Source organism: Malaclemys terrapin, chromosome 18, assembly GCF_027887155.1.
Source record: "Malaclemys terrapin pileata isolate rMalTer1 chromosome 18, rMalTer1.hap1, whole genome shotgun sequence".
NCBI classification, from domain to species: Eukaryota; Metazoa; Chordata; order Testudines; family Emydidae; genus Malaclemys; species Malaclemys terrapin.
The window spans coordinates 3,720,862-3,738,009 of NC_071522.1; the positions used below are offsets into that span (position 1 = coordinate 3,720,862).

Genomic DNA, 17,148 nt, shown 5'->3' on the forward strand with positions numbered 1-17,148 from the left:
TTAAGTGACTTTTCTATAAGACATTTTACATTCAATTTAATTAGACAAATACTACAGAGTTTTGTACTCAAACATAAGTTACTGACCGCCTTAACAATACAAGCAATGAACAACAATTTAAAAAGCTGGCATAGTTGTTTAGATGAATTTTTGGCAACAGTCCTCCTATTTCATTAAAACCCATTGCAGCTAAAGTGGTTATTACTTTTTTAGTAGACATGCACCATGCCATAGAGGAAAGTCCAGAAGAGGACATACGTGAAGAGACCTCCGATAAGCCCCCCAGTGAAAAGTGGCCTTCGGGATTTAAAGTACTTATTCCACCGCCGTCCAGCTTTTAATACCAAAAGCACTGAGAGAAGGACAGAAGCCAAGAAGTAGAAGATGAAGCCATGTAAACCAGTCAGGCCAAGAATTCCTGCTGTTGCTCCTGACAAGGCAGAAACGGATGTCCTGCAATAATCCAGAATGGCTGCATTCCCTCGGACTGCTCCTTCGCTGATGAACTGAGGCCCTTCTCGCTTAGCCACCATTGTAGCCATTGCTCTGGTTTGGAGTCAAGTCCTTCTCCCAACGAGACTAGGTCAAAGGAGAGAACAAGCTATTGTACTAAGTCAATTTCATTTTATTTGGGAAGATGGGATGGAACAATTCTTTTCCCTCCTGTCCATAACTAACAGCAGGAACTGAAAGTGAAAAATGCACAGCTACTTGGAAATTGACCTCTTTAGTACAAATCACCATCAGTAAATTGATAAATTGAAGAGTACCTATAATCTGTTGCCCATTTTGGTAATGTCCGGCCTGACAGCATGTGAAATGCATCAGTCATCAGAACATTGTTCATGACCTTCGAAAAAAACTGATTTGATGAGTAGTGTCTTGGACAAACTGGATTCCCAGTTATCTGTACTAGAAATAAGTGGTGGTCTTTGAATAACTACAAGAAATCAAGGAGCTATTCACATGTCTACTAGCTGTTATAACTGATGGTATTCAAAAAGCTGCTAAAACATTCAAGCAAGTCAGGTAGTCTACACTTGGATTTTATGTAAATATAAAATTAACTTGCATTAATCAGGTAAGTTTACATCTCAACCTCGGAGCCCTTTAGTCATTAACACCACACATATAAACAAAACTCAACCAATCTCGCTATTGTAGGTCTACAGCACACAAATTTACTTGTTACAGTAAGAAAAATTTAGGCCAGCTTTAGTAAGAGTCTAAAAAAAAAAAATGAATTTATCCTTCCAAGTCAGGACAGGTTAGGTATTTTAGAACTCACTACTCAAAGAATTAAATTTAAGTGTAAGAGAAATAAAAATTATGAAATGCACAGACCAGTCAAAACACTAAAAATAACACTTTGAAATTACAGAGAATATATGTGCATTGCAGGAAGTACCAAGAAGTAACAACATTAATACAAGTATGTGCTGGGAGGTATGGGTGGGTGGGTATGAGAGAGAGAGAGAGAGTGTGTGTGTGTGTGCGTGTGTGTGTGAGAGAGAGAGACACACAGAGAGAGGGTGTGTGCTGGCTGCTGGGGACATTTCTGAGATCACAGAATATCAGGGTTGGAAGGGACCCTCAGGAGGTCATCTAGTCCAACCCCCTGCTCAAAGCAGGGCCAAACCCCAGACAGATTTTTACCCCAGTTCTTTAAACAGCCCCCTCAAGGATTGAACTCACAACCCTGGGTTTAGCAGGCCAATGCTCAAACCACTGAGCTATCCCTCCCCACTTCGCCATGTGCTGTCTCTTTAAGACACTCACTGAAAGCTCTCCTGCTGTTGTTGTCTCCTCTCCCCTCCTCTGCTCTGCAGAGATGGGGTACAGAGGCAGGGAGAGTTTGTATGTGAGAGCTGGCTTCTGGGGAAATCTCAAACAGTGCACTGTCTCTTTAAGAAAGGCATTCACCCTAGTCCTTCCTGAGCCAGGCTGTCCCCCCCTCTGCCCTGCTCTGGCAAGATGGGGTGCGGGGGAGAGGGGGACATCCTGACATCAGCACCCTCCTCCCTAGCAAGCAGGATGGGTGTGCATGCTCTGCTAATCATCTGGGCAGCATTTGAATCTCTCCTGGGCAGTCACTTGCCCCAAGCACACAGCTTCCAGTAGAAGACTTGCAAGCCCAATTTATAATGAGATTGCTCATCTCTATGGCCTTCTCTTTCAATATATTGTAGTGTACATACATGTAGTTGTAACAGCAACCCACATTTTAAATTCACATCCTTTTTGTAGCACAAAGAGTTTGGGTAAGATTTCCTATTTACACTTAAATTTCTATTGTTTTGGTCTGTTCAACAATGCCACTTCTTTAGCTAACTACCTAAATTCGGAGGTTGTAATTAAATCCAAGGAAGAAGTATCTAGATACTACAGGACCCAATTAGCCTCACGTAGCTGCACACTGCATTAAAACCACTACTTGGCATTTCTATAGCACTTTTCATCCAATGATTTCACTGTGCTTTACTAATATTAAAGAACCCCTCCTCCACTGGGCTTAGACCCAAAATAACTAGATACAGGGATCACTCTACTCAGCAGTGTAATGCAGCGATTACTAGGGTGGAACATGATAGTTGTTCAGTAGCAACCCTATATAAAAGTTCAGGACTGAAAGCAAAGAGTGTTGTGCTTAACTGAAGCTTCTGGAAAATTTGGAGGGCCTCATAATGTAATTACCTGAGGTAGAATGCAACCAGAACACAGAAGACTAAGGGTTTGTCAAGCTGTTTGGACCCCAACTGTAGCTTTCTGTAAAAAAAGATTTCACAAACCTTAATATTCATAGGCACATTATACAAAATAGCAGTAAAAGCAGATTTAAATCGATATGTCTCCTCCTTTCCCCTGGTTAAAGCAAAACCACCCAGCCCCAAGCTAGCTCCATTTCCCCCACGCTGAGTGAAGCGCAGGTGAGGAATTTGGAAGACTGGTTTAGTGTTCTCTGGGGTCACCGACTCCAGGAGGGACGAAAAGAAAACACCCAGTGCAGCTGTCCCTTAGCCCTGAGCAGGGCTGGGACGCAGGACCAGCCTGGGGGACGGAGTCTCAGGGCCATGGCCGGGCCCGTGGGGACACCGCCCTAGGCCGCAGAACCAGGCTGGCCCCAGCTCGCTGCTGCACCTTTATGGGGCAGAACATCGGCCTCGCAACTACTCTCCGCCCCTCCTGCAGCCTGGCGGCTACACGAGAAACAGCGGGGCCCGAGCGCAAGACCAGCGCCCTCCTGGGCACGGGGGGGGAGGGGCGAGCCCCCTGGGGTGCCCTCACCCCGCCCCCACTCTGACCCAACCCCCGCTCCTGCTCTCACCCCGCTCCCGCCCGGGGGCCCCGGAGGCCCAGGCCTGGACGGGGGCCGCCCAAAGGACATGCCCGAGTCAGCGCCGCCGGGCGTGGGTTGACCCGAGGGCGAGGCCCGGCCCGACGTCCCTACGAAGCCCCAGCGGCTGCCCGGCCCGGCCGCGGTAACAGCAACGACTTACCCGCCCCTACCGCCGGCGGGAGCCCGCCATCTTGGAATAAAGGCTGCCGGGAAACATCGCCCCCTCCTCGCCGCTCTCAATGCGCATGCGCCGGCGCTCCCTCGGCCCGAGGCGGCGCCCGATTGGCTCCTCGGCTGCGGAGCGAGGGGCGGGGCCGGCGGGACCTTTTGTTGGCGAGGCGGCGGGACCGCCGGCGAGTCGGGCGCGAGCTGCCGGGCGGGGCCATGTCGTACATCCCGGGGCAGCCGGTCACCGCCGTGGTGGTGAGTGGGGTGCGGGCCGGGGGAGAGTGAGGGGGGGTCCCCGCCGCCCCCCCCGGAGCAGCCCCCTCAGCTCTGGCAGCGGGGCGCGGCTCCGGTCCGGTCCCCGGCGGGGGGCTGCGGGTCCGCCCCGGGGCTGGCGCGCGAAGCGCCCGGGACGCCCCCCCCTCCCCCCGGGCTGCGCTTCTCGCCGGTCCGTGCGGAGCGCAGGAAACGCCCCGGGGCCGCGCTGCCCGCCCCGCCCTGTGCACACACCGGCCGGGCCGGGCTGGGCTGGGCTGGGCGGGGGCCTGGCTAGTGCTGGGGCGGCCCCGCCCGCAGGGTCGCTCCCGTGTAGCGATGTCCGTGCGGGGTGATGGTGTCAGGGCTGGTTCCTGCCCCCTCTAGGAGAGGGGGGAAATCGGTCTCCCTAGGCGTGCTCTGCTCCCCGTAAACCCCCACGGGGTGGGGGTGTTTAAAAGCAGCCCCCCTTGTGTGGGAACAAGTGCTGGGTTAAACTGGCGCAGAAGCCGGGGCGGACACACTTTCTCTTCCCGCCGGCCGTATTTAGCTTCTACCGCGCACGAACAGGTTTGAGCTGAACTGAAGTAAGTGGTTTGCATTGTTAAACCGGTTCCTGGAGGGGTGTGAGGGTCCGAGCACTGGGCCTGGGCCTTAGGAGAGCTGAGTTCCAGTCTGACTCTGCCACTTGCCTGCTGGGTGACAGGGAGCAAGTCACTTCACTGCTCTGTGCCTCTGTTTCCCCATCTCTAAAAAGAGGCTGGGAGGGGGAATGGAAAGGTCAAACTAATTCATCTTGGGGGGGTGAAAGGATTGGGTGACAGCTCCCCTTATTGTGTGTTTTTTAATTAAGATTTTAATACAAATATACTCTAGGTTATACCATTGTTCTTACCACTTTCATCCAAAGATTGCAGACAGCTCAGTATCATTATCCCCTCTGTACACCTAGGAAAACTGAAGTACAGATGTGATCTGACTTGCCCAAGATCATATAGTGAGTCAGTGGTAGAGCAGGGAACAAAAGCTAGCTGTCCTGTCTCCCAGGTCCACTGGATTATGCTGTCTCCGCTAGTTGCTTATGGTTACGTTTCTGATGAGCACAGGACTGCAGGCATGCATGTCACTTTTCAGTAGCCACAGTGGAGGGGATGGAAAAAATAACCTTTTTTGCACAGTCTCTGACAGTCAGATAAGAACAAAGAACTAGAGGCTGTATATGGTGAGCTGGTGTGAGTTCTGCTGCTAACGCAAGCCAGTGCAGGTTGGATGGGGGCTGATTTGACTCCAGAATCAACCCTTCTCAGTAGAAAATAAACCAGCAAAATTTACCATATAAGTGTAGAGGAGAAAATTTGCCACATATCTGTGTGGCACACACTCTCTGTCCAACCAAGTGACTGTCAAAACAAGTCAAATTTCTGACATCTCCCTGCTATGCCAGGCAGTCTAACTGAGCACAAATTGGGATCATGGTATGTGTTGTACTGTGATTTAAGAGACATAGCATAGTCCACTTGCCACTTATCAGAGGACTTCACCTCAGATGTCAGACCTCTCTAACAGTATTTTTTTTTTTTTGAAAACCATTGTGATCTTGATGGACAGTGCTCACTGTTTAGCTTGGCAGATGTTGCCTTCTGTTAAGGTGCCTCCTGGGATAGAAGATGATAGTGCACAAATTATAATGGGCCACTTTACCCATGGGTAAAAACCCTGCATACCATGCTGCTCAAGGAGCGTAGGTTTTCTTGAATTGGAATCTCAGTATCACCAGTTAACAAAACAAAACCAAGAATGTCCTTGTTCAGCTAAAGTTGTGGTGCCTTAAAACCCCCCCACACTTGATAAAAATGCTATGTGACTGCACGTTGTTGCTGTTAGCCTTGTTCTCAACGACCTGCCTCCGAGCCAATTCTAGTGTTGAAGACAGCATAAAAAGATATCAAATCTGCTGCCATCCACTTGTTTGGCTGCCAGCCTGGAGTCTGTTCCTTGTCTGTCTCTTATTATGCTATGTGCAATTTTTAGTTTGTCTGTGGAAGTTGTCAGTATTTCCAATGAGCTCATCTGGAGTCTCACTCTTCAATTAAAATATGACTATTTGTTTACTTGGTTAAGTTACAAACACTTCCCTCTTGTGTTCCAAATGGGCTCATTGGACCCAGGGAAGCATTCTGATGAATGGAAAAAGACAGCCATGCAAACTTGAGGGAAGAAAAACTTCCTTCAGAAATCTTACATGTAGCCTGTAACTTTGCCCTCTACCATGCTTTCTTTCCAGGAGTCACACTGTCAGAAGGGAAAGCTAGTTCCCATACCCAATCTGTACCTAGAGGAGAGAGGCTGTTTACATTTTGGGTATCTCAAGAGGAAGAACCTTCCCCTGAGCAGGGAAAAACAGTTTCTAATCTCTCAGTACAAAGTGTCACTCTGGTAGCATGACAAGACTTACTGACTGTTCTGTATCCTCCACTAGACAGTGCTGCTGGGCGCTCTTTAAAAGGTTGGAGTGGCATCTGCTTTAGCTATTCTAGTCTTGTGAAGTAGATTTAAAAAAAAATTAATTTTGTACTTAAACTATATCCCTTGTGAAAATGAGATGCTAAGCAAGCTTTTGAGAATTAAATCCTTGTTTTTGGTTTTATCTGTAATCTGTGGGCTTGCAATGCTATAGTTAAGAGTTCTGTTACTATAGAGGCAGTAAAAACATAGTAACTATAGTTGGTCACACTTGAGTCTATTAAATTAAGATGTTCTAAGATAGTAATGTGAACTACTTTCCTTGATGAAAGAAGATTGCAAAGCAACTCACTTTGAATTACCAATCCTACTCAAACCAGGCTTCCTGGTGATGTGTATGATAAATATCATAATTTTGGTGAAAGTAGGTGTAATAACTATAAAGGGAAGGGTAGCAGCCCTCCTGTGTACAATACTATAATCCCTCCTGGCCAGAGACACCAAAATCCTTTTACCTGTAAAGGGTTAAGAAGCTCAGGTAACCTGGCTGACACCTGACCCAAAGGATCAATAAGGGGACAAGATACTTTCAAATCTTGGTGAGGGGGAGGCTTTTGTTTGTGCTCCTTGTTTTGGGGGTTGTTCGCTCTTGGGACTAAGAGGGACCAGACATCAATCCATGCTCTCCAAATCTTTCTGAACAAGTCTCTCATATTTCAAACTTGTAAGTAACAGCCAGGCAAGGCGTGTTAGGTTTATCGTTGTTTTCTCAACTTGTGAAAGTTCCTTTTGCTAGGGAGATTACCTCTGTTTGCTGTAATGTTGAACCTAAGGCTAGAGGGAGTTCCTCTGGGCTCTTTGAATCTGATTACCCTGTAAAGTTATTTTCCATCCTGATTTTACAGAGATGATTTTTTACCTTTCTTTAATTAAAAACCTTCTTTTTAAGAACCTGATTGATTTTTCCTTGTTTTAAGATCCAAGGGGTTTGGATCAGTGTTCACCAGGGAATTGGTGGAGGAGTCTCTCAAGGCTACCCAGGGGGGGGAAGACAGAGTTTCCCAAATGACTCAAACTATTTGGGTGGTGGCAGCAAAAGCAGATGTAAGCTGGTAGTTAAGCTTAGAGGTTTTCATGCAGGTACCCACATCTGTACCCTAAAGTTCACTGTGGGGAAGGAACCTTGACAGTAGGTCATGCAGCAAAGGCTGCACAAATCATTTGTTTGGCAGAGCAGTTTGTAGCCTGAGGGGATCTGGGCCTAATTCAAGAGGAAAGACTAAACTTCTTCTTTTGCAAAGAGGCCCCTGCTAGACAGGGTTCTAGGTGAGATCACGACTCCCCTTCATATCTCTGTCACTAAGAGCTCCTCATACAAAGTTTTAAAATCTCTTGCTGTCCGAACCTCTTCATCAAGCCTTTTTTTGTACTCTTGATGCCAGGGGTGACTTTACAGCTGGTCTTGTGAACCCTTTGGTAGTTGGACTCTCTTCAGCTGAGTTAGTGACCTACACTCAGAGTGTCTTAAGTTTCTGAACTTGTTGCAGATAACAGAAGTCTCTGCCCCATTATCTATTGAGGATTGGTCTTGCTTAGTTGGGGATTGGTCCTGTTTTGAGCAGGGGGTTGGACTAGATGACCTCCTGAGGTCCCTTCCAACCCTGATATTCTATGATTCTATGAGTGACAATAGTAGGATACATACTCCCATTGGCAGAGCACTAAGGAGGAACTTGTAGTTTTTCCATGGACAAAACAAAATAAGATGTGTGGGTTAGAGAGGCTGCTAGTTATTGACACTTGCATTTTATTGGCTTGAAGGAAACTGAACTCTAGTATAATTTTACTGCTAGTGGTGCCGTCCCTCCCTCCATTTCAATTGTGGTAGTAGAGATAGAGGTTAAACTTCTTTAGCTGCTAAAGTGGCAAGTCCTTTAGGGGTATGTTTGGGGACGCTTATTTCTGTTGTGGCTTGCTAGCAAGGACAAAAAATGCTCCTCAGTTACTGCTGTTAAGTTTGCTTGTCTCTTTGGGATAGACAGGAAATGCTTTCATCCACCAATGGGTTTTAGATCCGAGATCCCTGCTCATGTTTAAATATAGAAAACATGCTTGTGATATGGCCTTCATTTGTAAACTCTTATGTGCTCCCTTTGTCTGGAAGTTATACAGTAGCTCACCGAACAAAATCTGTTGTCCTGTCTTCAGAGATAGTTACACGTAATAAAACTAAACTTCATCTACTCTGGTTGGAGTAGAGGAAGGAATGTGAATCCTACACTGTTTCCTCCCATCTCTTTCAGCAAAGAGTTGAAATCCATAAACTCCGGCAAGGTGAAAATCTGATTCTTGGATTCAGTATTGGAGGTGGAATTGATCAGGACCCTGCTCAGAATCCTTTCTCTGAAGATAAAACTGACAAGGTCAGATTCTCTTAAGACACCCCTCCCGCCCTCCCCGCCCCCCGTAAGAGGCTGAGTGCCCTCAACTCACCTTGAATTCAGTGAGTGGCACCCACTTTTTGTAGGTCTATGCCTGGTCCTCCCTCAGACTCATTGGTCCGTGTTATACTCCCTTCCCACTTAGTCAATGTTGCCAATTTACACTGCTGCTGCATTTGCACTCTTGTGTAACTCATCTGTTTTCGAATATCAGACTTGTTTTTCAATGGAATCCATTTTTAAGATGCTGCTAAATAAAGGTTATTGCCTTGTGTGCATTTGTAACTGTTCCAACTGGAATAACTAAAACATGACTCTTACAGGGTATCTATGTAACAAGGGTGACGGAAGGAGGCCCAGCAGAAGTTGCCGGACTCCAGGTTGGAGACAAGATAATGCAGGTAAATTCAAAGATAGGAAGAGGAACATACTGGAATGCCTGGATGCAGCCAATACAGGACAATCCCAGCCCAGAAGCTCCCTAGGGAGCACTGCTTTCCAGGCTACTTCAGAGGTAGGGGGGAGGGTGATGGTGAATCTCATCCACTTGCTCTATTCTTGACTGTTTCACCTGCTTGTTGTCCCACTGCTGTATGTGCTAAGGGGAGCTTATAAAAGGTCACTGCCTTCCTATATGGATGGTCTTGGGAATCTGTCTGGAAAAGCTTCCATATCTCCAGATAAGAGGCTTCTGGCTGTAACTGCCAACATGAATGCCCCCTGCAGGAGAGTGGAATCACTTTGATTCATGGTGAACAGCACACAGTAGTGCAGATAAGTCACAATTGAGCACATGGTCTTGAATGGTCATGAACTCTTGCGAACTTCAAAGCTCTGAAAGTAGTGCCTGGCAACCATTCTGCAATACCAGAACTTGAGGCAGATCATGAGGAAGCAGACTGACACACGTTCTTTCCCCCAACATGCCTTTGTGGGGCTGGTCTTTTAATAGTGTACCAGCCTGGATCCATCCGGGGGACTAAGGGTAACCCACCAGGAAGAAAAATGTCATTGCTACCATGTTAAGCACATACCTAGTGGTCATTCTTCGAGGGGATATAGATGTGTAACCCTCATGGTGAGGGTGTTTTGTATCTTATGTCTATATGTTATGGAGTATCCAATCTGAAAAATGATAAAATCACAAAAAGGGCCTTTACTTGCAGAATCACAGTCTACTTTTAACAAAATTGGCAGAAAGCTTCTAAATACAATTGATGATGCAAGTGTGTACTCAAAATAGTCCTGTGTGGAAAGTTTTTGGGGCAATATTTAGTCCCTGTGTATAGTTTATGCATCTTCCCGTACTTTTTTCTCTTCAGTTAAAACAGAAGTCTATAGTCACATGACCGTATGAGCTTGTTTGTACCTCATATCTGTAGAATGGACTCATTTGAGAAGAGTTTTTGTCTGCTATGTTTATGAAGTTATGTAGATAAGACCCCTACCCCTTAATAATAAAGCATATATTTTCCAGTCTGCTTAGCTGGAGACATTAAACTAAGCAAGCACATACAATATAACTATCTTCTTACTGTCACTGAATACAATGACAATACATGTATACTAGTTATATAACAGTAAGGCCTCAGTAGCTGGGCTGTAGAATGTCTTGTGTGACTAACAAACTAGTACTCTAATGTAACTCCTACATACAACTATGAGCTACTCGATATCTAATGCAATGCCCCTTTGAGCTATATTAACTGACACAGTCTCAGAAATTTGCAGGTTGTTGAAACATTTCTACTGCCCCTCAGAACCTGTCTCCGATGTGTTCAGTGCTCTGTTGCTGCACTTGTCATTGTCACAGCCGCATGCATCACGCCCACCAACTCTTCCCTGCCGCATTTCCATCTCCTTGTTGCACAGGTGCTCACAGCTACACTGCACAAAGGTGATGTGGCTGCTGAAGCAGCCAGTTGGACCGTTGTGTTAGGAACAAGATGTCCCATGTTACCTGTCACCCATCTGGTGCTGACAGGGGACACGCAAAGATACTGAACTGTAGCATGATTTTGTATGTCTGACTGATCAGTGGCATGGTTCAGGTGCTGCCTGAAGAGGCCCTTGTTGGCAGTTTCTCATTTGTTTTGTTCTTGACAAACAACGCAGCCATATGATCCAGGGATGGTTGCTTCTTACCCCAATCTAATAAAGACACCAGTGAGATCTGTTGACTAAAAAACAGCAGTTGGCTTGGATTGCAGTTACCGACCTTCACATCTTGCTAGTGATACTGAGCAAGGACTATTGATTCAGCTACTGCTTGGTTCTTCATTACCTCTCTGGTTAGGTCAGGTTTGTCCATGCTGTGAATTTGAAGTAATGGTCCTAATTTATACAGCCATCAACAGGCAAAGAGACAGCTACTTCCTAGAGCAGGGGGTAGTCAAATATTTTTTGTCAAGGTCCAGACTCCAGAGAAAATAATGAAGTAAATAAAAAGATTTTACGGTTTGTTCAAAAGTGTCTAGTGGTCTGGATTTGGCCTGCAGTCTGCCTATGGACTGCTCCTGGCCTAGACTATCAGATCATCTTTGATGGGTGACCAGGACTCAGTGGTTCAGCTCACACTGTAGGTAACTGGAGCAGGTTTACAACTGCCTTGCCTGTCTCCCTGGTGGGACTCAGTCTGGTAGGCCTGCTCAGGGACTGACTAAGGCCACACACAGCAGTCTGGGAGGAGCTGGTCTCCCTTTAGCTCTACGATCAGGGTACTCACCTGGGATAGGGGCAAGCCTGGATCAGTTTCCTCCTGATGAGATGGGATTTGAACAGTGAGCTGCCATTGCTCGAGTGCTCAGAGGCGAGGTAGCTCTCCCACATGACTGTTAACCCAGTGGTTACATAAGAAAGGTCATATGGGTCAGATCAAAGATCCATCTAGCCCAGTGTCCTGTCTTCTGACAGTAGCCAATGCCAGGTGCCCCAGAGGGAATGAACAGGTAATAATCAAGTGATCCATCCCCTGTCACCCATGCCGAGCTTTTGGCAAATGATGATAGGGACACTATCCCTGCCCATCCTGGCTAATAACCATTGATGGACCTCTCCTCTGCATTTATCTAGTTCTTTTTTTTTAACCCGGTTAGTCTTGGCCTTTGCAACATTCTCTGGCAGAGTTCCACAGGTTAACTGTGCATTGTGTGAAGAAATATTTCCTTTTGTTAGTTTTAAACCTGTTGCCTGTTAATTCCATTTAGTGGCCTCTAGTTCTTGTTTGTGAAGGAGTAAATAACATTTATTTTCTCCACACCAATCATGATTTTATAGACTTATATCTGCCCTTAGTTGTCTCTTTTCCAAGCATAAAAGTCCCCGTCTTACTAATCTCTCCTCATATGTTCCATACACCTAATAATTGTTGTTACCACCCTTTTTCCCCCCTCAATTCCAGTATCTTTTTTTTTAGAAGGGGTGACCACATCTGTACACAGTATTCAAGATGTGGGTATACTGTGAATTTATATAAAGGCAATGTGATATTTTCTGTCTTATCTATCCCTTAATGATTCCCAACACTGTTAGCTTTTTTGAATGCTGTTGCACATGGAGTGGATATTTTCAGAGAAGTATCCATCATGACTCCCAAGATCTGTCTTGAGTGGTAACAGCTAATTTAGACCCCATTTTATATGTATAGTAGGAAGTAGGTTTTCCAATGAGCATTACTTTGCAATTATCACTATTGAATTTAATCTGCCATTTTGTTGCCCAATCACTAGTTTTGTGAGATCCCTTTGTCTGTTTGCAGACTGCTTTGGACTTACCTATCTTGTGTAGTTATGTATCATCTGCAAATTTTGCCACCTCACTGTTAATCCTTTTCCCAGTTCATTTATGAATATGTTGAATAGGACTGGTCTCTGTACAGACCCTGGGAGACACCACTATTTACCTCTCTCCATTCTGAAAACTGACCATTTATTCCAACCCTTTGTTTCTGGTCTTTTAACCACATACTGATCCATGAGAGGACCTTCCCTCTTACCCAATGACTGCTTACTTTGCTTAAGAGCCTTTGGTGAGGGATCTTGTGACAATTTAAGTACACTATATCCAGTGAATCCTCCTTGTCCACATGCTTGTTGACCCCCTCAAAGAATTCCTATAGATTGAGGCATGATTTCCCTCTACAAAAGCTGTGACTCAGACCCACCAAATCACATTCATCTGTGTCTGATAATTCTGTGTTTTATTATAGTTTCAACCAGTTTGCCCAGTACTGAAGTTAGGCTTGCCAGGCTCACCTCTGGAGCCTTTTTTAAAAATTGGTGTTACATTAGCTATCCTCCAGTGGTTACAGAGTAGACTCTGGGTCAATTCCCTCTTGTGCCTCATGAGAAGGGATTTGAATAGGCAACTGCTATCTCCCCCATGAGAGCCCTAATTGCTACACTAAGGGACAGTCTGATGTCAGTTGTTCATCTTCTCTTGGTGAAGCTCTTCCACTTTAATTAAATGATAATTGGGTCACAGAGACCATAAGAATCACTTAACCTACCCACTGGAGTATAAACTCACCCAGGGTGTGGGAAGAGTCTGGTTCAAGTCTCACTTTGTCTCCTGAGAAGGGATTTGAATAGCCATCTCCCTGCCATGCAAGTAACTGCCCTAAAAGATGAGCTATGAGGTATCTTGCTATGAGGGTTGCTCAGGTGGGCCTCTTGAAGCTGTTCTACTTTAATTAGGCCAAAACAAAGGTGTGCTGTAAGGAGCCCTCTGTAGTGTAGTGTTAGGTACTATGCTGGGCTGGTGGAGACCAGGCCTCAACTCCTGAGCTAGGAATGAGCCTCATGTGGAGTCCCTTAAGTCCTTTTTCTTGAAGCTATTCCACTTTAAATATTAATTGGGCTAAAGCAAGACAAACTAGCAAAGAGTCCTCTGTGGTGTGGGGTTAGGGGAGGTGCCCTGGTTCAAGTCTTGCCTCTGCCTGCAGAGCTTTGCTACCTAACGTTCTATTTTTAAATTAAAATTGATCTGCATAAAACTCAAACCACTCCTTCATCCCCACTTGCTAGGTTATTCACCCATGGGCCAAGAGACCCCAGACCACATCCCTTGCTCTGTGAAGAGATTTGGACTAGGGCCTTCTACCTCCCTGGCAACTTTGGGGAGGGATGTCCCTGTTCAAACACCCTCCCCTTCTCAAGGACAAGAGTCCGCCAAAGAAAGCCAGGGAATTCAAACAGGGAGCTCCCCCCTTGCTGAGGTGTGCCCTGGAAGGCCAGGGATCCCCTGGCAACTCCCTTCTTTAACAGGCACAACTAGGATTTGAACCAGAATCCAACCACTGGACTAAGGAGTGATTCTAACTCCTGGCCTGGCCCAGCCCAAACACTACTTAAGTAAAGTAGAACAGCTCCAACAGGTAAGACTGAGGCAACTTCCCCCCTCCCCTGCATAGCCTATACTCCAATGAGCAGGCAGAGGGGGAATTGACTAACTCTCCTACAGCCTGGGGGAGAACTCAAACCACTGGGCTATATAGCAGTCCTAATGCTAGCTGTGGCCCACTTACACTTTAAAGAAGTGCATTGTACCAGCTTCAGCAAAAGCAGAAGAGAAACCCACGCCAGACCCTCCCTTAGTTCTGCAAGGAGGGAACTCACCTGAGACACAGCAGAAATGTATGAACAGTTTTTTTCCTTGGGTACCATAAGTGTCCCTGAGATAGTGGGTGCTGTTCAGTAAGTCTGCCAGAACAGTCTGTGCTTCCACTCAGTTTTCTCTATATGCCTTCTCCATATCTTCATGTCCTTCAGTGCATGGTCAAGCTTTCTCTAAGCTAAGTCTCTTCTCATACACTTCCTCATTCCAGGCAGCACCTGGACTCCTGCAGGTATGTTTGTTGTACTAGCAGCTCTTAAAATTGTCTGGTACTTCTCCAAAACAAACTTTTGAATCTTAAAGTTCACCCTGTCTTGACTTAACCCCATAGTGCCAAGACAGTGTGATTAGCAAGCTGGGACCTGTCTGTCACCTTTCCCAGGCTAGCTCCATTGACAATAATATTGTTTCCTGATAAAACTTCTGTTGTAGGTGAATGGGTGGGACATGACCATGGTAACTCATGACCAAGCAAGGAAGAGACTGACAAAGAGGAATGAAGAAGTGGTACGGCTCCTGGTGACCAGACACTCGCTGCAGAAGGCTGTTCAGCAGTCCATGATGTCCTAATTATGCAATAGGCTTGGGGGAGGGGGGGCGGAAGGAGGGATCTATAGAGTGACACTCCCTTGTTCTAAGGAAGCAAATACTAGAGCTGCCCAACAAGGTAAAACATGCACCATTTTTACTCTAAACCAAGAATAGTAAATTCTAGACACTTCAGCAGCAGTTTCTCTTTCAGAAAGGCTTCCAGTAGCATATGCTGCATAAAACAGCACCTTACCCTACTATGTACACAAAGCTGTAACAGTGACAGGGGAAGAAGTTAGCAGTTCTATAAAGAACAAGATGCAAAACACTAAAATACTTTTCTTAGGGAAGAAACTGTGGAAAAATGCAATTAACTTAGGGGGAGATGATTCTCCTATAGTGCAGGAGTTCCCCATTGCTTAGCATTTAAAGCTCTGTTAGTGGCTTCTGGAAAGGAGTGAATGATTAACAGTGGGGAGAGGAGGTAGTGTTTTTACTCTAAGTTTCCAAAATCTAATGTTAAGGGTTAGATTATCCCTTGCTAGTTCAGGCTCAGGTTTTTAAGATGCCACATTTAAGTAAAAGTTTGTAGAAGGTCCAATGCTGAGTAATGACATCTACACTACTTAGTATCATGTGCTAGCAAATGTTAAGCAGAATATTTTGCAGTGCTTGAGGGATAGTTCACTGCAAGATTTTAGTCTGCTTCACCAAGCAGCTCATCATAAAAGGGACAAGTTTGAACTAGCAGTCGGTGCATAAACAGATTATAATGGAAGCTGTGTGGGATTTAGTAATAAATTCCAAGACATTACAGTTGCAAAGTACTTCTATACAAGATGAAGTGATGATTGCTTCATAAAATACTTGGGAACAATGCCAGCTTTAACATGCTATAACTATTGCAACTGTAGGGCTTGTGTTTTAAAAGATACTGTAAGTGGGAAAGAGATGGAAACCTTTGTCATTGCCGAACATAAAGGAGACATTTACAAAGTTCCACTTCCTCACTCTACATTTAGCAGAGAGAATCTTCAAATAGAAGGGGCAGCTGGTCTGTTTTGTAAGGGGAGACTTATTTAAATCCTGTATTAAGTAGAAATGTGCAAATGAACTTGCAAACATCTATTGTACCAAAATTCCTATCCCTGCACGTGTGGTAGGCAAACTTACACTACAGAAATCCTTCAAAGGCCAAACTATGGAGTTGTAGGAGCTTTTGCAGAAAAAATTCCTACAAATCCTTAAAGGGTTTCATACCCTTCAATATGAACCACATTAACACTTTAAGGCATTATACAGGCTAGCTTTAATTACAATTAGCCAAAAAATTGTTTCATCTTCCAGAACTAGTTTTAATGACACTGTATATGACCTCTTTACTTCAACTGTCTTCAGACTAGGTTTTAAAAATTTTTTTAAATAGAACACTGAAGAGGTTGTAGACTAACTTATTACTGCAGTGCTATTTAGGTTCTGACTTCAGTGAATTTTATAAACTTGATAAATGCATCTCAAAGAATGTTCCACTCCGTATCTTTACATACCAGTAGATGCCTCTTTTTATACTGTTTTTTATCTTCAGTAATACAAAAATATCCAGAAGGAATGACATTTAAATTACAAATCCTGTGGTAGTAAATATCTTAATAGCTTTACAGATAGGCCTTATTTTTGTTTACTGTAGAAAAGTACACTGCTATTTGTACTGTGGTCTTGATTTTACACAATAAAAAGAATGAATTTAACAAAAACTGTCTCAGTTAAGAGGACAATTTATATATTATTTATACCCTTTTTGTGCAAGCTTTCTAACCCTCCAATTCTTCTGATTTAGGACAGGTTGAGTGCTGCCTGACAACTTTTAGACAGCCATATTACAGTGAAGATAAGATATGCTAAACAGCTAACAATGAAGTGACAGTCAGCAAATTCTGCACCCATTTACAACTTGGAGCATCTCTGGGGGAGGAGTACATTCTCTTCTGCAATTTTACCATCTTAAACTTTTCAGTGCAGAACAAGCTGATTTCCCCTCTAGCAGGAGGGTTGCAGGCCTAAGTAATCAGACCTTGAACATTAGTGATTCTAAATCTTGTGTTTAAAAGTCCCTTTTACTATACTCTATTCCTTACTCCCGTCAAAGATAAGAGACTGTAGTGCCAAGCTGTACAGTTTAAAGTGCAAGAATGTTCAACCATGGTTGGAGATTAAATATCTTACATTCTTTGCATGGATGCTGCAGAGAAAGCAATTCAGAGCACCTGAGCAAGAGTCAATACTTAAGTTTTATTCCCAATTCACCACCTTCCTGCATTCCCTTATGTTAAGGCCTTTAAGTAA

General features: G+C 44.8%; 2 protein-coding genes across 3 annotated transcripts; one reads left to right on the forward strand and one right to left on the reverse strand.

Moving 5' to 3' along the window:
- Nucleotides 1–19: 19 nt before the first annotated feature.
- Nucleotides 20–3,585, reverse strand: EMC6 (ER membrane protein complex subunit 6). 2 transcript variants are annotated; one of them, XM_054008258.1, is made up of 3 exons: nucleotides 3,498–3,585; nucleotides 2,695–2,766; nucleotides 20–579 (listed from the first exon to the last, which is right to left on the reverse strand). In XM_054008258.1, exon 3 carries the CDS (start codon nucleotides 540–542, stop codon nucleotides 210–212), a length of 333 nt encoding a protein of 110 aa, XP_053864233.1. In that variant the 5' UTR covers nucleotides 543–579; nucleotides 2,695–2,766; nucleotides 3,498–3,585; the 3' UTR covers nucleotides 20–209. The 2 variants fall into 2 exon arrangements, with proteins under 2 accessions (XP_053864233.1, XP_053864234.1); XM_054008259.1 differs by lacking the exon at nucleotides 3,498–3,585 and adding an exon at nucleotides 3,326–3,430.
- A 65-nt stretch (nucleotides 3,586–3,650) lies between these two features.
- TAX1BP3 (Tax1 binding protein 3) lies at nucleotides 3,651–16,559 on the forward strand. The gene is made up of 4 exons (XM_054008257.1): nucleotides 3,651–3,760; nucleotides 8,524–8,643; nucleotides 8,985–9,062; nucleotides 14,707–16,559. Exons 1-4 carry the CDS (start codon nucleotides 3,722–3,724, stop codon nucleotides 14,842–14,844), a joined length of 375 nt encoding a protein of 124 aa, XP_053864232.1. The 5' UTR covers nucleotides 3,651–3,721; the 3' UTR covers nucleotides 14,845–16,559.
- The last annotated feature ends 589 nt before the right edge of the window (nucleotides 16,560–17,148 follow it).